This window comes from Arachis hypogaea, chromosome 13, assembly GCF_003086295.3.
Source record: "Arachis hypogaea cultivar Tifrunner chromosome 13, arahy.Tifrunner.gnm2.J5K5, whole genome shotgun sequence".
Taxonomy (NCBI): Eukaryota; Viridiplantae; Streptophyta; class Magnoliopsida; order Fabales; family Fabaceae; genus Arachis; species Arachis hypogaea.
The window spans coordinates 137582453-137596240 of record NC_092048.1 but is presented as its reverse complement, the minus strand read 5'-3'; the positions used below and the strand labels follow the sequence as shown (position 1 = coordinate 137596240).

The following is a 13788-nucleotide window of genomic DNA, read 5'->3' as shown; positions in this document are numbered from 1 at the left end:
CAAACTTTCTAACTTTTAAATTTTAAATCTTAAATTTTAAATACTATATTTAAAATTTTAACCTACAAACCTTAAACTCTACATTTAAAATTTGAATCCTAAATCTCAAATACTAAAAGACAAACCTTCTACATTTGAAATTTTAAATCTTAAATTTCAAATACTAAACTATAAACATTAAATTCTATTCTAATTCCTGCACCCTAAATACTACATTTTATGTTTTAAACTTTAATACTTAAAAGAAACAAACTTACCTATTCATTGATACCGTCAGTAACGTGAACAACACTATTAAGTCGGTAAAAGCTGCATTCGTCCACCATGGTCCCACTTGAAAATGGAACCTCTAGAAATCTCAAGTGGCCAAATCCTCTCCAAGTCTTTTTTCTCTGAGTCCACAACTCTTTTTCTCATTCTTTCTCTAAACAAACTTCTCTCTCTAAACTTTTGGTTTCAATTGAAATAAAGAATTTTTCTACTGCCTCCACTAGATTTATAGGCATATGTAAACTGCTACACCCATCCGCGATTTGTGTAATGAGTCATTTGTAAAAAAATCACTAGGGTAAAGTACTAAATTGGTCCTCTACGTTTGGGCGTAATCCTGTTTTGGTCCTTAAGGTTTAAAGTGTCCTATTTGAATCCAAAAAAGTTTCATTTAACTTCAATTTAGTCCCACCGGAGGTCAAAGATAAATAATTAACGAAATGTCCTATATGACAACAGTATAAGAACAAGGTCGATAATTTGGATAATAAGTACAAGCTTTAGAGGCACAAAATCAACCGTGGATGCATCACTATATTTATTTATCATTTTTTTATAATTTAAATAACATATTTTCTATAAAACTAAAAAAAATATTAAATACATGTATTGATGTATCCACAGTTGATTTTGTGCCTCTAGAGCTTGTACTTATTCTCCAAATTATTGACTTTGTTCTTATACTGCTGTCATGTAGGACATTTCGTTAGTTATTTATCTTTGACCTCACGGTGAGACTAAATTGAAGTTAAATGAAACTTTTTTGAATTCAAATATGACACTTTAAATCTCAAGGACCCAAACAGGTTTACGCCCAAATGTAAGGGACCAATTTAGTAATTTATCCAAAATCGCTATAGGGGTATTGCAATTTTTTCATTATTGCATTCCTTCAGAAACCGTTACACCTTTCTCATCACACGCGTTTTAACATAAACTGCTATACACCCTGTAACAGTTTATGTGCATTCCTGAAACCACTATATTCTCTCGCGGTTTTTATAATAATATAAATATTGCATTTGTGTTTGTAATATTTAAAAATTGTATTCTAATAATTATGGTTTTAAACAATTTAAATGAGTAATTTGCCTTTTTTATCTTTTAAAAACAAAAGAATAATTATATATTTTAAGGTAAAATATATTTTTTTCCGTGAAATTTGACAAAAATTTTAAAAATATTCCTAAGTTTTATTTTGTTTCAATTTTGTCTCAAAAATTTTCGATTTGCATCAAATATACCCTCGATATCTATATGTCCCAAAAATTTAAGACCAATCTAACAATAATACATGAAAATTATGCTTTATTTGCTTGTGTTGAGGATTGTTCTTATAAAATTATTGTTGAATTGGTCATAAATATTTTAAAAAATTAGCCATTAAAAATATAATTGATGCAAATAAAAATTTTTTAAAACAAAATTAAAACAAAGTAAAACTTAAAAATATTTTTAAAATTTTTATCAAATTTTAAGAACAAAAAATATATTTTACTTTATACTTAAAAAAAGTAGGATGGGAAAAAGGTTAGTTGAAGTGAGTGAGTGAAAAGGTGAGAGCATGTGGGTGGTTGCATTAATAATATATGTGGTGCATAGTAGGTTGTTCGGTATAAGAGTGATGAACAGCAAACAGCTACAAGACATCGTTGTTCAGGTTTCAGATTCAGAGCGACCCTGCATGTCAACACAGGCAAGAAGTCCCACACCTAGGGGCTAGGGCCTATAATAATAATAATAATAATAATAATAATAATAATAAAAGATAATGCTAAAAAAAGTAAAAAGGTCAGAAATCTTTTTATTTAGTATTCAATAATTAATAAATATTAAATAAAATTTTTTTAACTATTTTTATTTAATTTGATTATCAAATATTTTCAAAAAAAATAATAAACCCAGTGAATAGAGTTTGATCGGGCAAAAAAGGTTTTAATTTTTGTTTCGGACAGAACAGATTCTGGATTGTGTTTCACTTGCTTTGTTTAGTTGAGCACAGAAAATAAAATTTTAGAAAAATTAAGCAGGTACTAGACAATGAATATTTATGGCTCTTAAATTGGGCTATAGAAAGGAATTTGTGTATTAAATTTACCAACCCCTTTGGTCGTTGTCCTAGGCGGCTAGAGCTTCAGCTTTTGTCTCTTCAATTTTGTTTTTCTAAAAAAGCTAATATATTAAGAAAATAATAATATTCTGCATTCAAATTATATTAGCAACTTAAGTTTAATTAAATCATTTATATACACGTTTTTTTTTTATAAATTTATGCACATATATTCTTCTTTCTTTTTACTTCTTCTTTTCATTCGTATTCATTCTTTTTTTACGTATTTTCTTTTTATTTTTTTATTACTGTTGTTATTATTGTATTTTTTTTCTTTTTAAATAATTTTGCAATATTATATATTTTGAATAGTACAGAACAATAAAATTAAATATACCTTAATTTATTCAGAAATATATTAAAATTACATCTAAAATTAACCGAAAATTTGAATGTAAATAAAATGCATGAATTTTTGAATTTATAGAATGCACAATTTTTTGTTCATTTGTTATTACATAATAGTGTTGTTATAATAATATTTCGGTTCATTTGCAATTTAGGTGTGTTGTTGATGAACAATTTATCATAATAGTTGAGATGGCTTTCAAGATAAATTGAATGAAATGGAATTAAATCTAATACAATTGAATAAAGTGATAATGAATAATTTTATTCTTCTTTACTAAAAAAAGATTCGATCATCAACAAAATCTCATCGAATTCATTTTTGGACCCAAATGAGCCTTACTTAAATTAAGAAATGAACCGAAATTATTTAAAGAATAAAAATTTTGATCAATATTTATTAGCAACATCAGGTGAACCTCAATTAATACACAAATGAACCGAAATTAGTTCAGATTTAAACAAGCAATAAAAAACTCAATCGTCAACAAAAACACATCAAACTCATTTTTTGATCCAAATGAACCACAACTAAACTAAGAAATGAACCGAAATTACTTAAGGAATAAAAAATTTAGTCAATACTTATGAGTAGCATTAAGTGAATCTCAATTAACACACAAATGAATCGAAAAAATTTTAAATTTGAACAAGCAGTCAAAAAGACTCAATCATCAATAAAAACACATTGAACTCATTTCTATATCCAAATAAACCTCAATTAAACCAATGAATGAACCAAAATTACTTAAGAAATAAAAAAATTAGTCAATACTTATCAGCAACATCAAGCAAAAAACATGAAAAAATCAAACAAAGAAGAAGAAACGCATAATGCTGCAAAATCACTTGATAGATTTGGATGGGTTTTTGTTAATGATTAAAGTTTGTTTGTGTGTTTGTTTTCGAATGCAATCATTAAGTAATTTCGGTTAATTCTGGATTTAAATAAGGTGCAATTGATCTGTATTTGTTTTGAAACGAGTTTGTTTGTGTATCCTCATCATTAAGTAATTTCGGTTCGTTCGAAATTTAATTTTTGGTTCATTCTGGATGTAATTTCAGTTCATTTCTGTTTCTAATAATTCAATTTTGTTTGTGTGCTTGTTTTCAAACATAGTCATTAAGTAATTTAAGTTCATTTTAGATTTAAGTAAAGTACACTTGATCTGTGCTTGTTTTGAAATAAGTGTCTGTGTATCATCATCATTAAGTAATTTTGGTTCATTTGAAATTTAATTTTTGATTCATTTTAGATGCAATTTCGGTTCATTTCTGAGTGAATTAAGGTGCATTTGGTCGGTTATTTTGCACAATTAAAAACACATAATATTGCAAAATCACCGAGGAGAGGAAGAAGAAAAGAAAAAAATGCATAACAACAATAACAACAAAAGAATGATGATGAGAAGAAAACACGCGATAAATAAAGAACACAAAGAAAAATGAACAAAAAGAAGAAAGAGGAAGAGAAAATAGAAAAAGAAGAACGTGAAGGAGGAAGAAGAAGAGGAGGAATGCGAAGAAGACGAAGACAATGACAACAATAATAGTACACCATGCGTATAATCACGCTCATTTGACGAGAGTAATTTTTGTTAATATTAAATCTACTTTATTGAATTTGAATAACAATAATATTTAAATGTATAGCAAATTTGTTAAAAAAAAGGAATACACAAGTTGTCCTAGCATTTTATGGTTCAAATAGCCCAAAGGAATCGATAAAATATTACATGTTATGCACTTAGCCTTTTTTTTTTCTTAATTTCACACGTTTTATTTAATTCAAAGGGAAAATATTTCCACAATATTTTCGGACAATATAATAAAAATAAAGCTACGCTAGAAAAAAAAAGAAAAAAGAACATAAATGGAAATGAGGAAAGGAGAAAGAGAGGTTGGGACCATGGGCCATTTTTTTATTTTTAATATTGGATTAATAATGGTGTTTTTTAAATTGTGATCTATTGTAGTATTTTTTAAAATGTAGGATGATTTAATGTACAAAATATAAATCGGACCGTCCGATTTTTAAAAGGTACAGAAATCAGACCATTCGATTTTTAAGTACACAAATCAGACCATCTGATTTCTGTACTTGGACTATCCGATTTGTATTAAAAAAATTAAAAAAAATTGGAGTATACAAATCGGACCTACCGATTTGTGTACTCCAAATTTTTAAAATTTTTTCAATACAAATTGGTGGATTCAATTTGTATATCCCATAATTTTAAAAAATACAAAAAATTACCACGCTAAAGTATAACACTCATTTTACTACCATATCAAAATTTTTTAGCCCTCATGGACATAGTAGTGTAAATTATAAAACCTAGAAGCAGAGGGGTATTTGTGTCAAATGATGAATTGGTTGCATGTGCTTGTGGAAGCTTGGAAGCTATCAGTGCTATTACTGCTATGGCCCACATGGATTTTGCAGATTTCCCGCTCACATGGCTATTCAACCTCACGGTTTTTTCTTCCCAGTAGCCTGTAGCCACACAACACTCTTTTGCACCATCAAAAATTGACCTCTTTCCCACTTGCACTCTTTCATACATACTTAAATACATTACTTTTTAATTAAAAAAACTTCTTACTTTATAATTTTAACATATATTTTTAAGACACAAGTTAATTAAATTTTTAAAAAATAAAAACATTATGCATAATATATATATTTTTTTAAAATTAACTACCATCTTTATTTTTCATCCAAAAAATTCTCTTTAAATATACACTTACACTACACAAACAATAATGATATATACTTGATAAGTATATAAAAAATATAAAATATAAAGATGTTATTTGTTATGTATTTAATTTTTAACATTTTATTATATTTAAATTTTTTTTAGATTTATGTTAAAAATATTAATACCGACTAACTAATTAATGTTCTAAGTGATAAAAATCTACTGCCTTTCTTACATAATTTTTTTTACCAAAAATAACAGACTTGAATTCGCGAACTCTTAAACGAGTATAAGGAAATTATGCACTACTTTGTTTATGTTATTTAATATATATAAAATATAATACATGTCAATTCTTAAATAATAGAATCCACTTTATGTCCCTAGCGGTATTCTTCGGTTCAAACAGTTCAAAAGAGTTAGTTAAAGTTTTGATTGTGGCCCTATGCTACCCTCCAAAGTCCAAACCCCTCAAACCTCTATAAATTAGGTACCACTGCCAACCAATTTTTCCACACTCCTCTGCTTCACAATCACATTTATCTCTCCCGTGTTGCTGCAGCAGCTAGCCCCCTCTTTTGTTGTCCCCATAATATCAAAATTAATTCCCTTTAGTATAAGGAAAGGAAAATGGCTATCATTGGGTTTCTCTTGGTTACTTTTCTTACTATGTTCTCCTCAGCTTACGCCAATGGTGGAGCAGGATGGACCAATGCTCATGCTACCTTCTATGGTGGGGGTGATGCATCAGGGACAATGGGTATGCATGCACTCGTTTTTGTTTTATATTTTTCTTAAAGGTTCAATTTTTTGCAACCCATTTGAGTAACTTCTAATGGGTCATGAAAATTTGTTGTGTTCGTTTCAGGTGGGGCTTGTGGATATGGAAACCTCTATAGCCAGGGGTACGGAACAACCACTGCTGCTTTGAGCACTGCACTTTTCAACAATGGCTTGAGCTGTGGCTCTTGCTATGAGATTAAGTGTGTGAATGACCAGAAATGGTGCCTCCCTGGCTCCATTGTGGTCACTGCCACTAACTTCTGCCCTCCAAACAATGCATTGCCAAACAATGCAGGTGGGTGGTGCAACCCTCCTCTTCACCACTTTGATCTAGCTCAGCCTGTGTTCCTCCGCATTGCTCAATACAAAGCTGGAATAGTCCCTGTCGCTTACAGGAGGTATAAAGTTACTATCTTTATCATATTCCCAAATTGGGCTTATTTATGGTTTAGTGTTTGTTAATTTTGGTGAATGGTTTTGCAAAGAGGCTGAAGGTGTGTCCTTTTTTGGTTTCATAGGGTGGCATGCAGGAGAAGAGGAGGAATAAGGTTCACTATTAATGGTCATTCCTACTTCAACCTAGTACTAATCACAAACGTTGGTGGTGCTGGTGATGTTCATTCTGTGTTCATCAAGGGTTCAAAAACCGGTTGGATGCCAATGTCAAGAAACTGGGGACAAAACTGGCAGAGCAACAACTACCTCAATGGCCAAAGCCTCTCTTTCAAGGTCACTACAAGTGATGGCCGTACAGTGGTCTCTAACAATGTTGCCCCAGCTGGTTGGACCTTTGGCCAAACCTACACTGGTGCTCAATTCCACTAGGGTCCTTATGGTCAAAAGTCCAACTCAAATTTTTACATATACACATACGTAGTATGTTCTAAAGTATCATCATTTTCCCAAGTGTTAGTATGTGACCTAAAATAGTATACTAGGGTATTAGATAGTATGCTACTAGTAATAGTCATGGGGTCAAAGCCTTTGGTCTTTTTAAAATTTGGCTTTCTAGGGTTTGAGAAGGGCTTATTTTAAAATGGTCCTTCAATTTTTAAGTTTTTATCTTGTGTTATGGAGAAGTTGGGGGGACCCTCTTGTTAAATTGGCCCTTCACTTTTCGGAGAAGCTTTTTGTGAACCTTCCTGCTACTAAATAGAAGCTAGCAGGGGGTGGAACTTTCTTTTTAATATTTTTATTATGGGTGAACAACTACTAAATTGGAAGAGGTGGATTCTATTATGGTTACCACCCGCCATTAGTAGTGGGGTTACTTTTTCCGCTTTATTGGGCGTGTTGTGAGCATTGTTTGCTCTTGGAGTATGTCTAGTTTTATCGGAGAATATTGTAGTGTAAATTTTCCTAATGGAAAGTTGCAGTTATTAACTACTCCTTTGTATTTTATTTCTTATTGCCCATATATCCATTTACCTATTTTTAAAAGAAAAGAAGGATAATATTTTTTTTCAAAAATATTACAAGACAAAAAGGAAAGTAGTAATAATTGTTCTCTTTGGCTGAGTAAAGCAAATCAAGACTTCTCAAGATGGGTAAAGATTTGATTCCTAAGGACCTAATAACATGGGCCACACATGAAGTTGAAACATAAAAAATCTTTGTTCTCATGTTTCGGATCTGTATAATGTGACCAAGGAACTTCAGTTTGAGACAGCATCACAAAATTGGGGCCTACATTATTACTACGATAGGTTTTCCATTAGCAAGAGTGAGAGTTTTAGTTAATGCATTATGTCATGTAAAATAAATTGAGCAATTTTCATTTAGAAATAGGTCATCACATCATAGGATACTCAATAGTCAATAGCAAGAAGAGCACAAAAATATTAATATTTATTAGTAGTTTGCTTGACCCCTCAAATTTTAGAAATTTATTTTACCGATTAAAATAATGATAGCCATTGAAATTTGAATTAGGGTTCCGGGAGCAGCTGTCCTCTGTCCCCATGTGCACTTTACTTAACTGTGCACTTCATTAGGAGAATTAACTGATAAGTAACACTATTTTTATAAATCTAGTTGCGGATCCATGAAGAAAACTAGAAAAGCCAGATGTTAAAGACATTGGATGCACATGTTAGCGCCCATAACATAAGCCTCTTTTTCTTTGGTGGTCCCTTTTCTCGTGGTTTCTTAGACCAAGTTGGGCCTTTTTTCCACCTGTATTCGCATCGACAAATTGAAAAGCCCCAATCGGCCAATCTTTATCATTGATTTCGTTGTGCAAAAACCATCCTTATTCTTTATCCCTTGCCTTTATTGGGCTCGGTAAACTCATATAGTTGTAACTTGAATTTGAATTCCCTATTCTTTGTACACATGTATGAGAAATCGGAAATGCTATGAAGTTTAACATTTACTTTTTCTCAAGAAAATGCTGACCTTCACTCTTATATATGCTCTTCGTTCTAAAGGAGTAGAGGTTAACATTTCATATATATATATATAATTGTCTAATTGCATCCATCTTTTTGGATGAACATTCACACTAAAATGTAATTATTTTTGCTATTGTAACATTATGTAATTGAATACATATAAAACTATTTTACATTGACGGTGCATCAAAATTAAATTATATATATAATGCAAGCTAAGTTGATAGAAAAATATGGTCAAGCTTGACTTACGGGTAGCTTCTTTCTTTCCTCATTTTAGTCATTTATAAATTTATATTGAAGTTGTGCAGTGCTACCAGCCTCCCACACATGACTAATGATTTCATGTGAATTTGTTTAACAAAAATTATTTGATTAAAGTTTACATATTCGATTTACGGATTTTGACAGGGTTCATACAACTTTAATCAAAACGTCAATAAATAGGCTGAATTTCTATAATTAACTTAAAGCGAGCCAACATTGAACACGTACATTGAAGCGTAGAATATTAAAGATGTTGTTGTGCAAGTATTGACTTAAATGCCTTTTTCCTGTTTGGTTTATTAATAATGAAGAATTTGACTCTTCTGAACTGCATTAGTTGGTGAAGTGAGAAAGTTATGGGTTACTGATCTTTGAATTATTAAGCGAATCTTACTAACAACGGAAAATCAATGCTCTCATAGTATTTATTTGTTTTTTCTTTCATTTTACCAACTTGAATACTAAAAAAAAAGTCAAATCCAATTAACACAAAAAAAAAAAATCGACACGTATTGTTGACAACTTATCAATTTCATACTTGTGTGGGGATTAAAACTCTTAAATCAAGACACAAATTCCTAACAAATGGACGAAAAGTCTGTTGGGAACTTTTGTACAAGAAAGTTTATTCATTCACAACCTTCCTTTCAAAATTAACACACTATTAGCTCATGAGTGATTCGAACTCAAATATATTTGAGCTCATGATCAAAACATTAGATTTTTCGTATATTGTGTTATGTTTCCAAATTCAGTTAGGTCCATTGCAGGTGACCCTCTATATATGTAAGGATAATTATTAAGCAAACTGAACAATGACATATTTACAAGAAGCAAATACATGATGAGTTTTGGGCAAAAATGCAAATCCAGAAGACTGAATTACTAGTTTTTGCTATATGTGATCTTATATATACAAGTATTGACTGTATGAGGGAGAAGAAATGTGTTTCTTTAGGCCATAGGTAACCTTCACACCTAAGAGACAAGGTGGAAGCAACAACACCAATAGAACCTACTATTGGTAATTATTAAAAAGATCTAGTGTAACATTCTTCTGCCTCAGCATTAACTCAACACAATTAGGCTGTGTTTGATCGTTGAAACAAGACACAGAAACAGAAACAGAAACAGAAACCCAAGAGATATAAAAAATGTTCTGCCCTGTCTTGTCTTAATTATCAAACATTGCCTAAGTGAGTAAATGACATCAAGCTAGGCTTACCTGCTGTTAGGAAGCTAAGCCACATTTTAAAAATTGGTTTGTTGTTTCTTATATATGTCTGCATATAAAAAACACATCTGTTGTGGAAAAATCTTTGAGGATGCTAAGGTTATCAAGGGTGACTGATAATTCTTTAGCAAATTCATTACAAGGCAGATGGCAAAATCCATGATGAATCAGTTTGGTTGCTGCACTCAAACAAAAGTAGAAGTTTATAAGGATAGTGAACTTTGAAGCTAAACGGCAAAGTTGGAAGTATAAGACATTAAAATAGAGGTATAAATTAAAAGGATAATCACAACTGTTGTATCAATATAGGTAACAAAAGATATGGATGCTTGTTCTGAAAATAGAAGAAAAAAGAAAAGAATAGTGTTGGCTATGTTGAACCAAAGTTGACTTGAGGTAAACTTGCCTGGGCATACAAATGCTCATCAAACATAGTAACAGCACAAGGCCCTGAAGTGGAAGCCCAACCATGGTGGTGGTGGTGATTGGAGTCATAAGCATTCCTTGGGGCTTCAAAGTTTCCATTGTTGACATGATGATGAAAACTTAAATTATGGTTTTCTTGTGGCTGATTATGATGATGGTTCATCTCTGGAGCTGCTTGGAACTTGAAATCATTCAGCAAATTGAAATTGTATGATGGCATGTATGGAAACTGATGTCCATTATTCAATGGTAGTCTCAATGGAGCAGTAGTGCTGCTCAAATCACTTAGGACACCATTTTCTTGCCCCGAGTTTGAAATATCTGTTTTACTACTGGATCCAATGTAACTTGCATAACTCCCAAATGATGAGCTTGCAGATCCCTCTACATCTCTGATAATTAAACCAATATCATAAGTGTTTTTACAAAACAACACAACCAAACTATATCTGCAATTCAATCTTGTGAGTTTAAATATATTTTGAGTTCTATGATGCATTGTTAGTGTAGGCATGTTTTGCACAGACATCCTATTATGTATGTATTTGACTGGATAATCATTTAAAACGTGTTATACTATTAGCACATCAAAACTAAACTCTTAAATTTATCTAAGCTCTGCAAGTTTAGGTGAATTCTTGAGATGGATAACCTTCACTATGTTAATAAGACATCAGCATCCACTACTATGTGTCATTCTTTATGAGATCATATGCTTATGAAAACAGACTTTATGATATAGTAATACATGCCTAATATCCTTGAAAAATAGGTTAATTAAACACATTACGCTGTCAAAGAACAATTGTTGACGCACTCAATATGTTTTATTTTGGAAAAACTAACTCACTTGTGGAGAAGCAAGCTAGAGTCATCAGGTAAAACTAGATTTGGGCTGTCACCATTACCAATCCATGGTAGAGGTTGGAGATGCTGCTCAGTACCCATTCTAAACGGAATATGCATTTCATTGAACTGAAAGAATGAAAAATGAATAAAAAATGTTACACCAATATATATGTATTATGTCTAACCATGGAAATATTAATTAATTACCACATGAACAATTATTTACCTGGTTATTGCATTGCAGTGATACAAGCTGTTGGTTTTTAATATGTTCCTGGAACATTAAGCAAAGATTTTAGACTAAGATAAACTAAGAGGATAAATGATTAATTCAGTTGTTTCAATAGATGCACACCTTACGGTTTCGAATTTGATTGATTGAATCTCTCAATGAATTTTCCATCTGTTCAAGTTGTTCCACATTATTGATTTTTTCAAATTCCTTCCACTGACTGCAGAGTCAACACAAACTAAATTAGATGTAGCTATAATAACACATATATGTTGGACAAATGTTTGTTTCTATAGAAATTAGATGCACCTTAATCTCTTCTGTGTTTCAGAAATTTGAGTCTGTAATAGCCTAGCTTGATTACTTAGGTCCTGCAAAAAGTGAGTTAGTACCGACAGATAAAACAATGACAAAAATAAATATATATTGAACATAGTAATTGACATAGTTTGGTTGTGTACCTCAATAGTTTGACTACTGCAATAACAAATAAACAAATATTTCAGTGTTTCAGCTTATAATTAATGGATTAAAAGGTTAAATCTAAGCACTAAGCACAACATACCTTGTACCCAAAAATTCTTGTATATTTACATCATGATCTAACTTCTTAAATGTCTTTTTCAGTGCCTGAACTCTCAAATTGACACAATTCACTATGAGAATCTTAGTAATGCAACAATCAATGGTTCTGAAAAGAAGAGAGAGGGGGGAGGGGGAGGAGAATGGAAATTGGGTCATAAGAATTGATGACTTACCTCAAGACTCTCCAACTTCCTGTTGCAATTCATAGGAAACTATTTTGTTAAATTGTGTAGTATAATTTAACATAAAATAAACAACAATCAAGTCTTTGTATAATAATTTTTTCAATATGAATGGAAGCCTTATGCACCTTTTTGCTCTTTCTTGTGGAGTTAGTTGAGAAAACTTTGCAATAACCTCCTCAAAGTTACTACATGCAACAAAAGGGAGTGAATGATGACTAATTAGCCAAATGATAATATAATTTTTGAATAAAATATACTTTTAAGATAATAAGAAATGTCTAACGAAGGGTTGCCTATATGAGCATTGGTCCATATCATTATATGCCTCTTTCCAAGGTAGTAGATGATATTGTTTTGCATATATAATGCTTAAACATCTATAGACTACATAATTGTGACAAATCATGAAGGGTTTTAGATGCTTCTGTGAATAAGTATGATATAATAGATGATGATATAGAAAGAGAATTGAAGGTAGGTAAGGTACCTTCGCCTGCCTCTACACAAAGAAGGTTTTCCAGTTGGTGAGAACATGAGAAGTATAATATCAATATCACAAAGAATAGATAACTCTGTAGCCTTTTTGATAATTCCATTCTTCCTTTTAGCATATGTTGCTTGACGCCCATTCATGTTCTCTAGCTTCTTTATCTTCAGCTTTACCCTACCCATCCTACACCATTTTACATCTTTGTAACAATCTCAATCAATCATAACACAATTCATAAACAAAAATGCTCTACATTGAAATTAATCTACGCACAAGAAATGATCAACGGTCCTAGCTAGAAGAAAACAAGGATAAAAAAGGAAGAGAAAGTGAAGATTACCTAAACGATGCAATGAAAGTAACGTTGCAGAATCGAAACGCCTAGCAGAATGCGAGCGAGGAAAGGAAATGGGAATGGGAATGGGAGATTGAAACTTGAAAGAGAGAGAAGGAAATGAGAGAGCTTACAAATAGGTTTTACATAACACACGATGGAATGACCGATTAAACGGTCATTGAGGTGTGCGATAGAATCGGCAACTCAAAGAGCGTTACAGATTTCATTTCATTCCCTTTACAACAATCAATATTAACATATATGAGTTTCGCCCTCTCAACCTCATCCTTTAATTTCCAACACCATACTAATACCATATCTGCATCTTGTTTTTTCGTTACCAACCATACTAACCTCAACAAAACTCATCGTTTAATTATCATTAAATAAATCAACTATTTTAATAATTTATAGCATTGTTTATATGCAATGATGCACATACATTGACACAGACATAAAATCTGACATGAGACATGTTGATATACGAAATTTAAAATTTTATAAGATATAAATGCACGCATATATATAAAATATAAAGTGTATTTTAGATAAATTATAATAATATTTTAATATT

The 13788-nt window shown here is 31.2% G+C and overlaps 2 protein-coding genes across 5 annotated transcripts; one reads left to right on the top strand and one right to left on the bottom strand.

Annotated features, from left to right (window-relative positions):
- Window positions 1-5866: 5866 nt before the first annotated feature.
- On the top strand, window positions 5867-7602 carry LOC112791947 (expansin-A1). The gene is made up of 3 exons (XM_025835003.2): window positions 5867-6193; window positions 6302-6614; window positions 6735-7602. The coding sequence occupies exons 1-3, from the start codon at window positions 6064-6066 to the stop codon at window positions 7039-7041; spliced, it is 750 nt and encodes a 249-aa protein (XP_025690788.1). The 5' UTR covers window positions 5867-6063; the 3' UTR covers window positions 7042-7602.
- A 2070-nt stretch (window positions 7603-9672) lies between these two features.
- On the bottom strand, window positions 9673-13565 carry LOC112791946 (agamous-like MADS-box protein AGL30). 4 transcript variants are annotated; one of them, XM_025835001.3, is made up of 12 exons: window positions 13218-13563; window positions 12875-13060; window positions 12513-12572; window positions 12376-12394; window positions 12183-12247; window positions 12079-12094; window positions 11927-11988; window positions 11741-11837; window positions 11612-11659; window positions 11387-11511; window positions 10517-10928; window positions 9673-10289 (listed from the first exon to the last, which is right to left on the bottom strand). In XM_025835001.3, exons 2-12 carry the CDS (start codon window positions 13057-13059, stop codon window positions 10278-10280), a joined length of 1101 nt encoding a protein of 366 aa, XP_025690786.1. In that variant the 5' UTR covers window position 13060; window positions 13218-13563; the 3' UTR covers window positions 9673-10277. The 4 variants fall into 4 exon arrangements, with proteins under 4 accessions (XP_025690786.1, XP_025690784.1, XP_025690785.1 ...); XM_025834999.3 differs by lacking the exon at window positions 9673-10289 and having other exon boundaries at window positions 10362-10928; window positions 13218-13258; window positions 13346-13565; XM_025835000.3 differs by lacking the exon at window positions 9673-10289 and having other exon boundaries at window positions 10362-10928; window positions 13346-13565.
- Window positions 13566-13788: the final 223 nt, after the last annotated feature.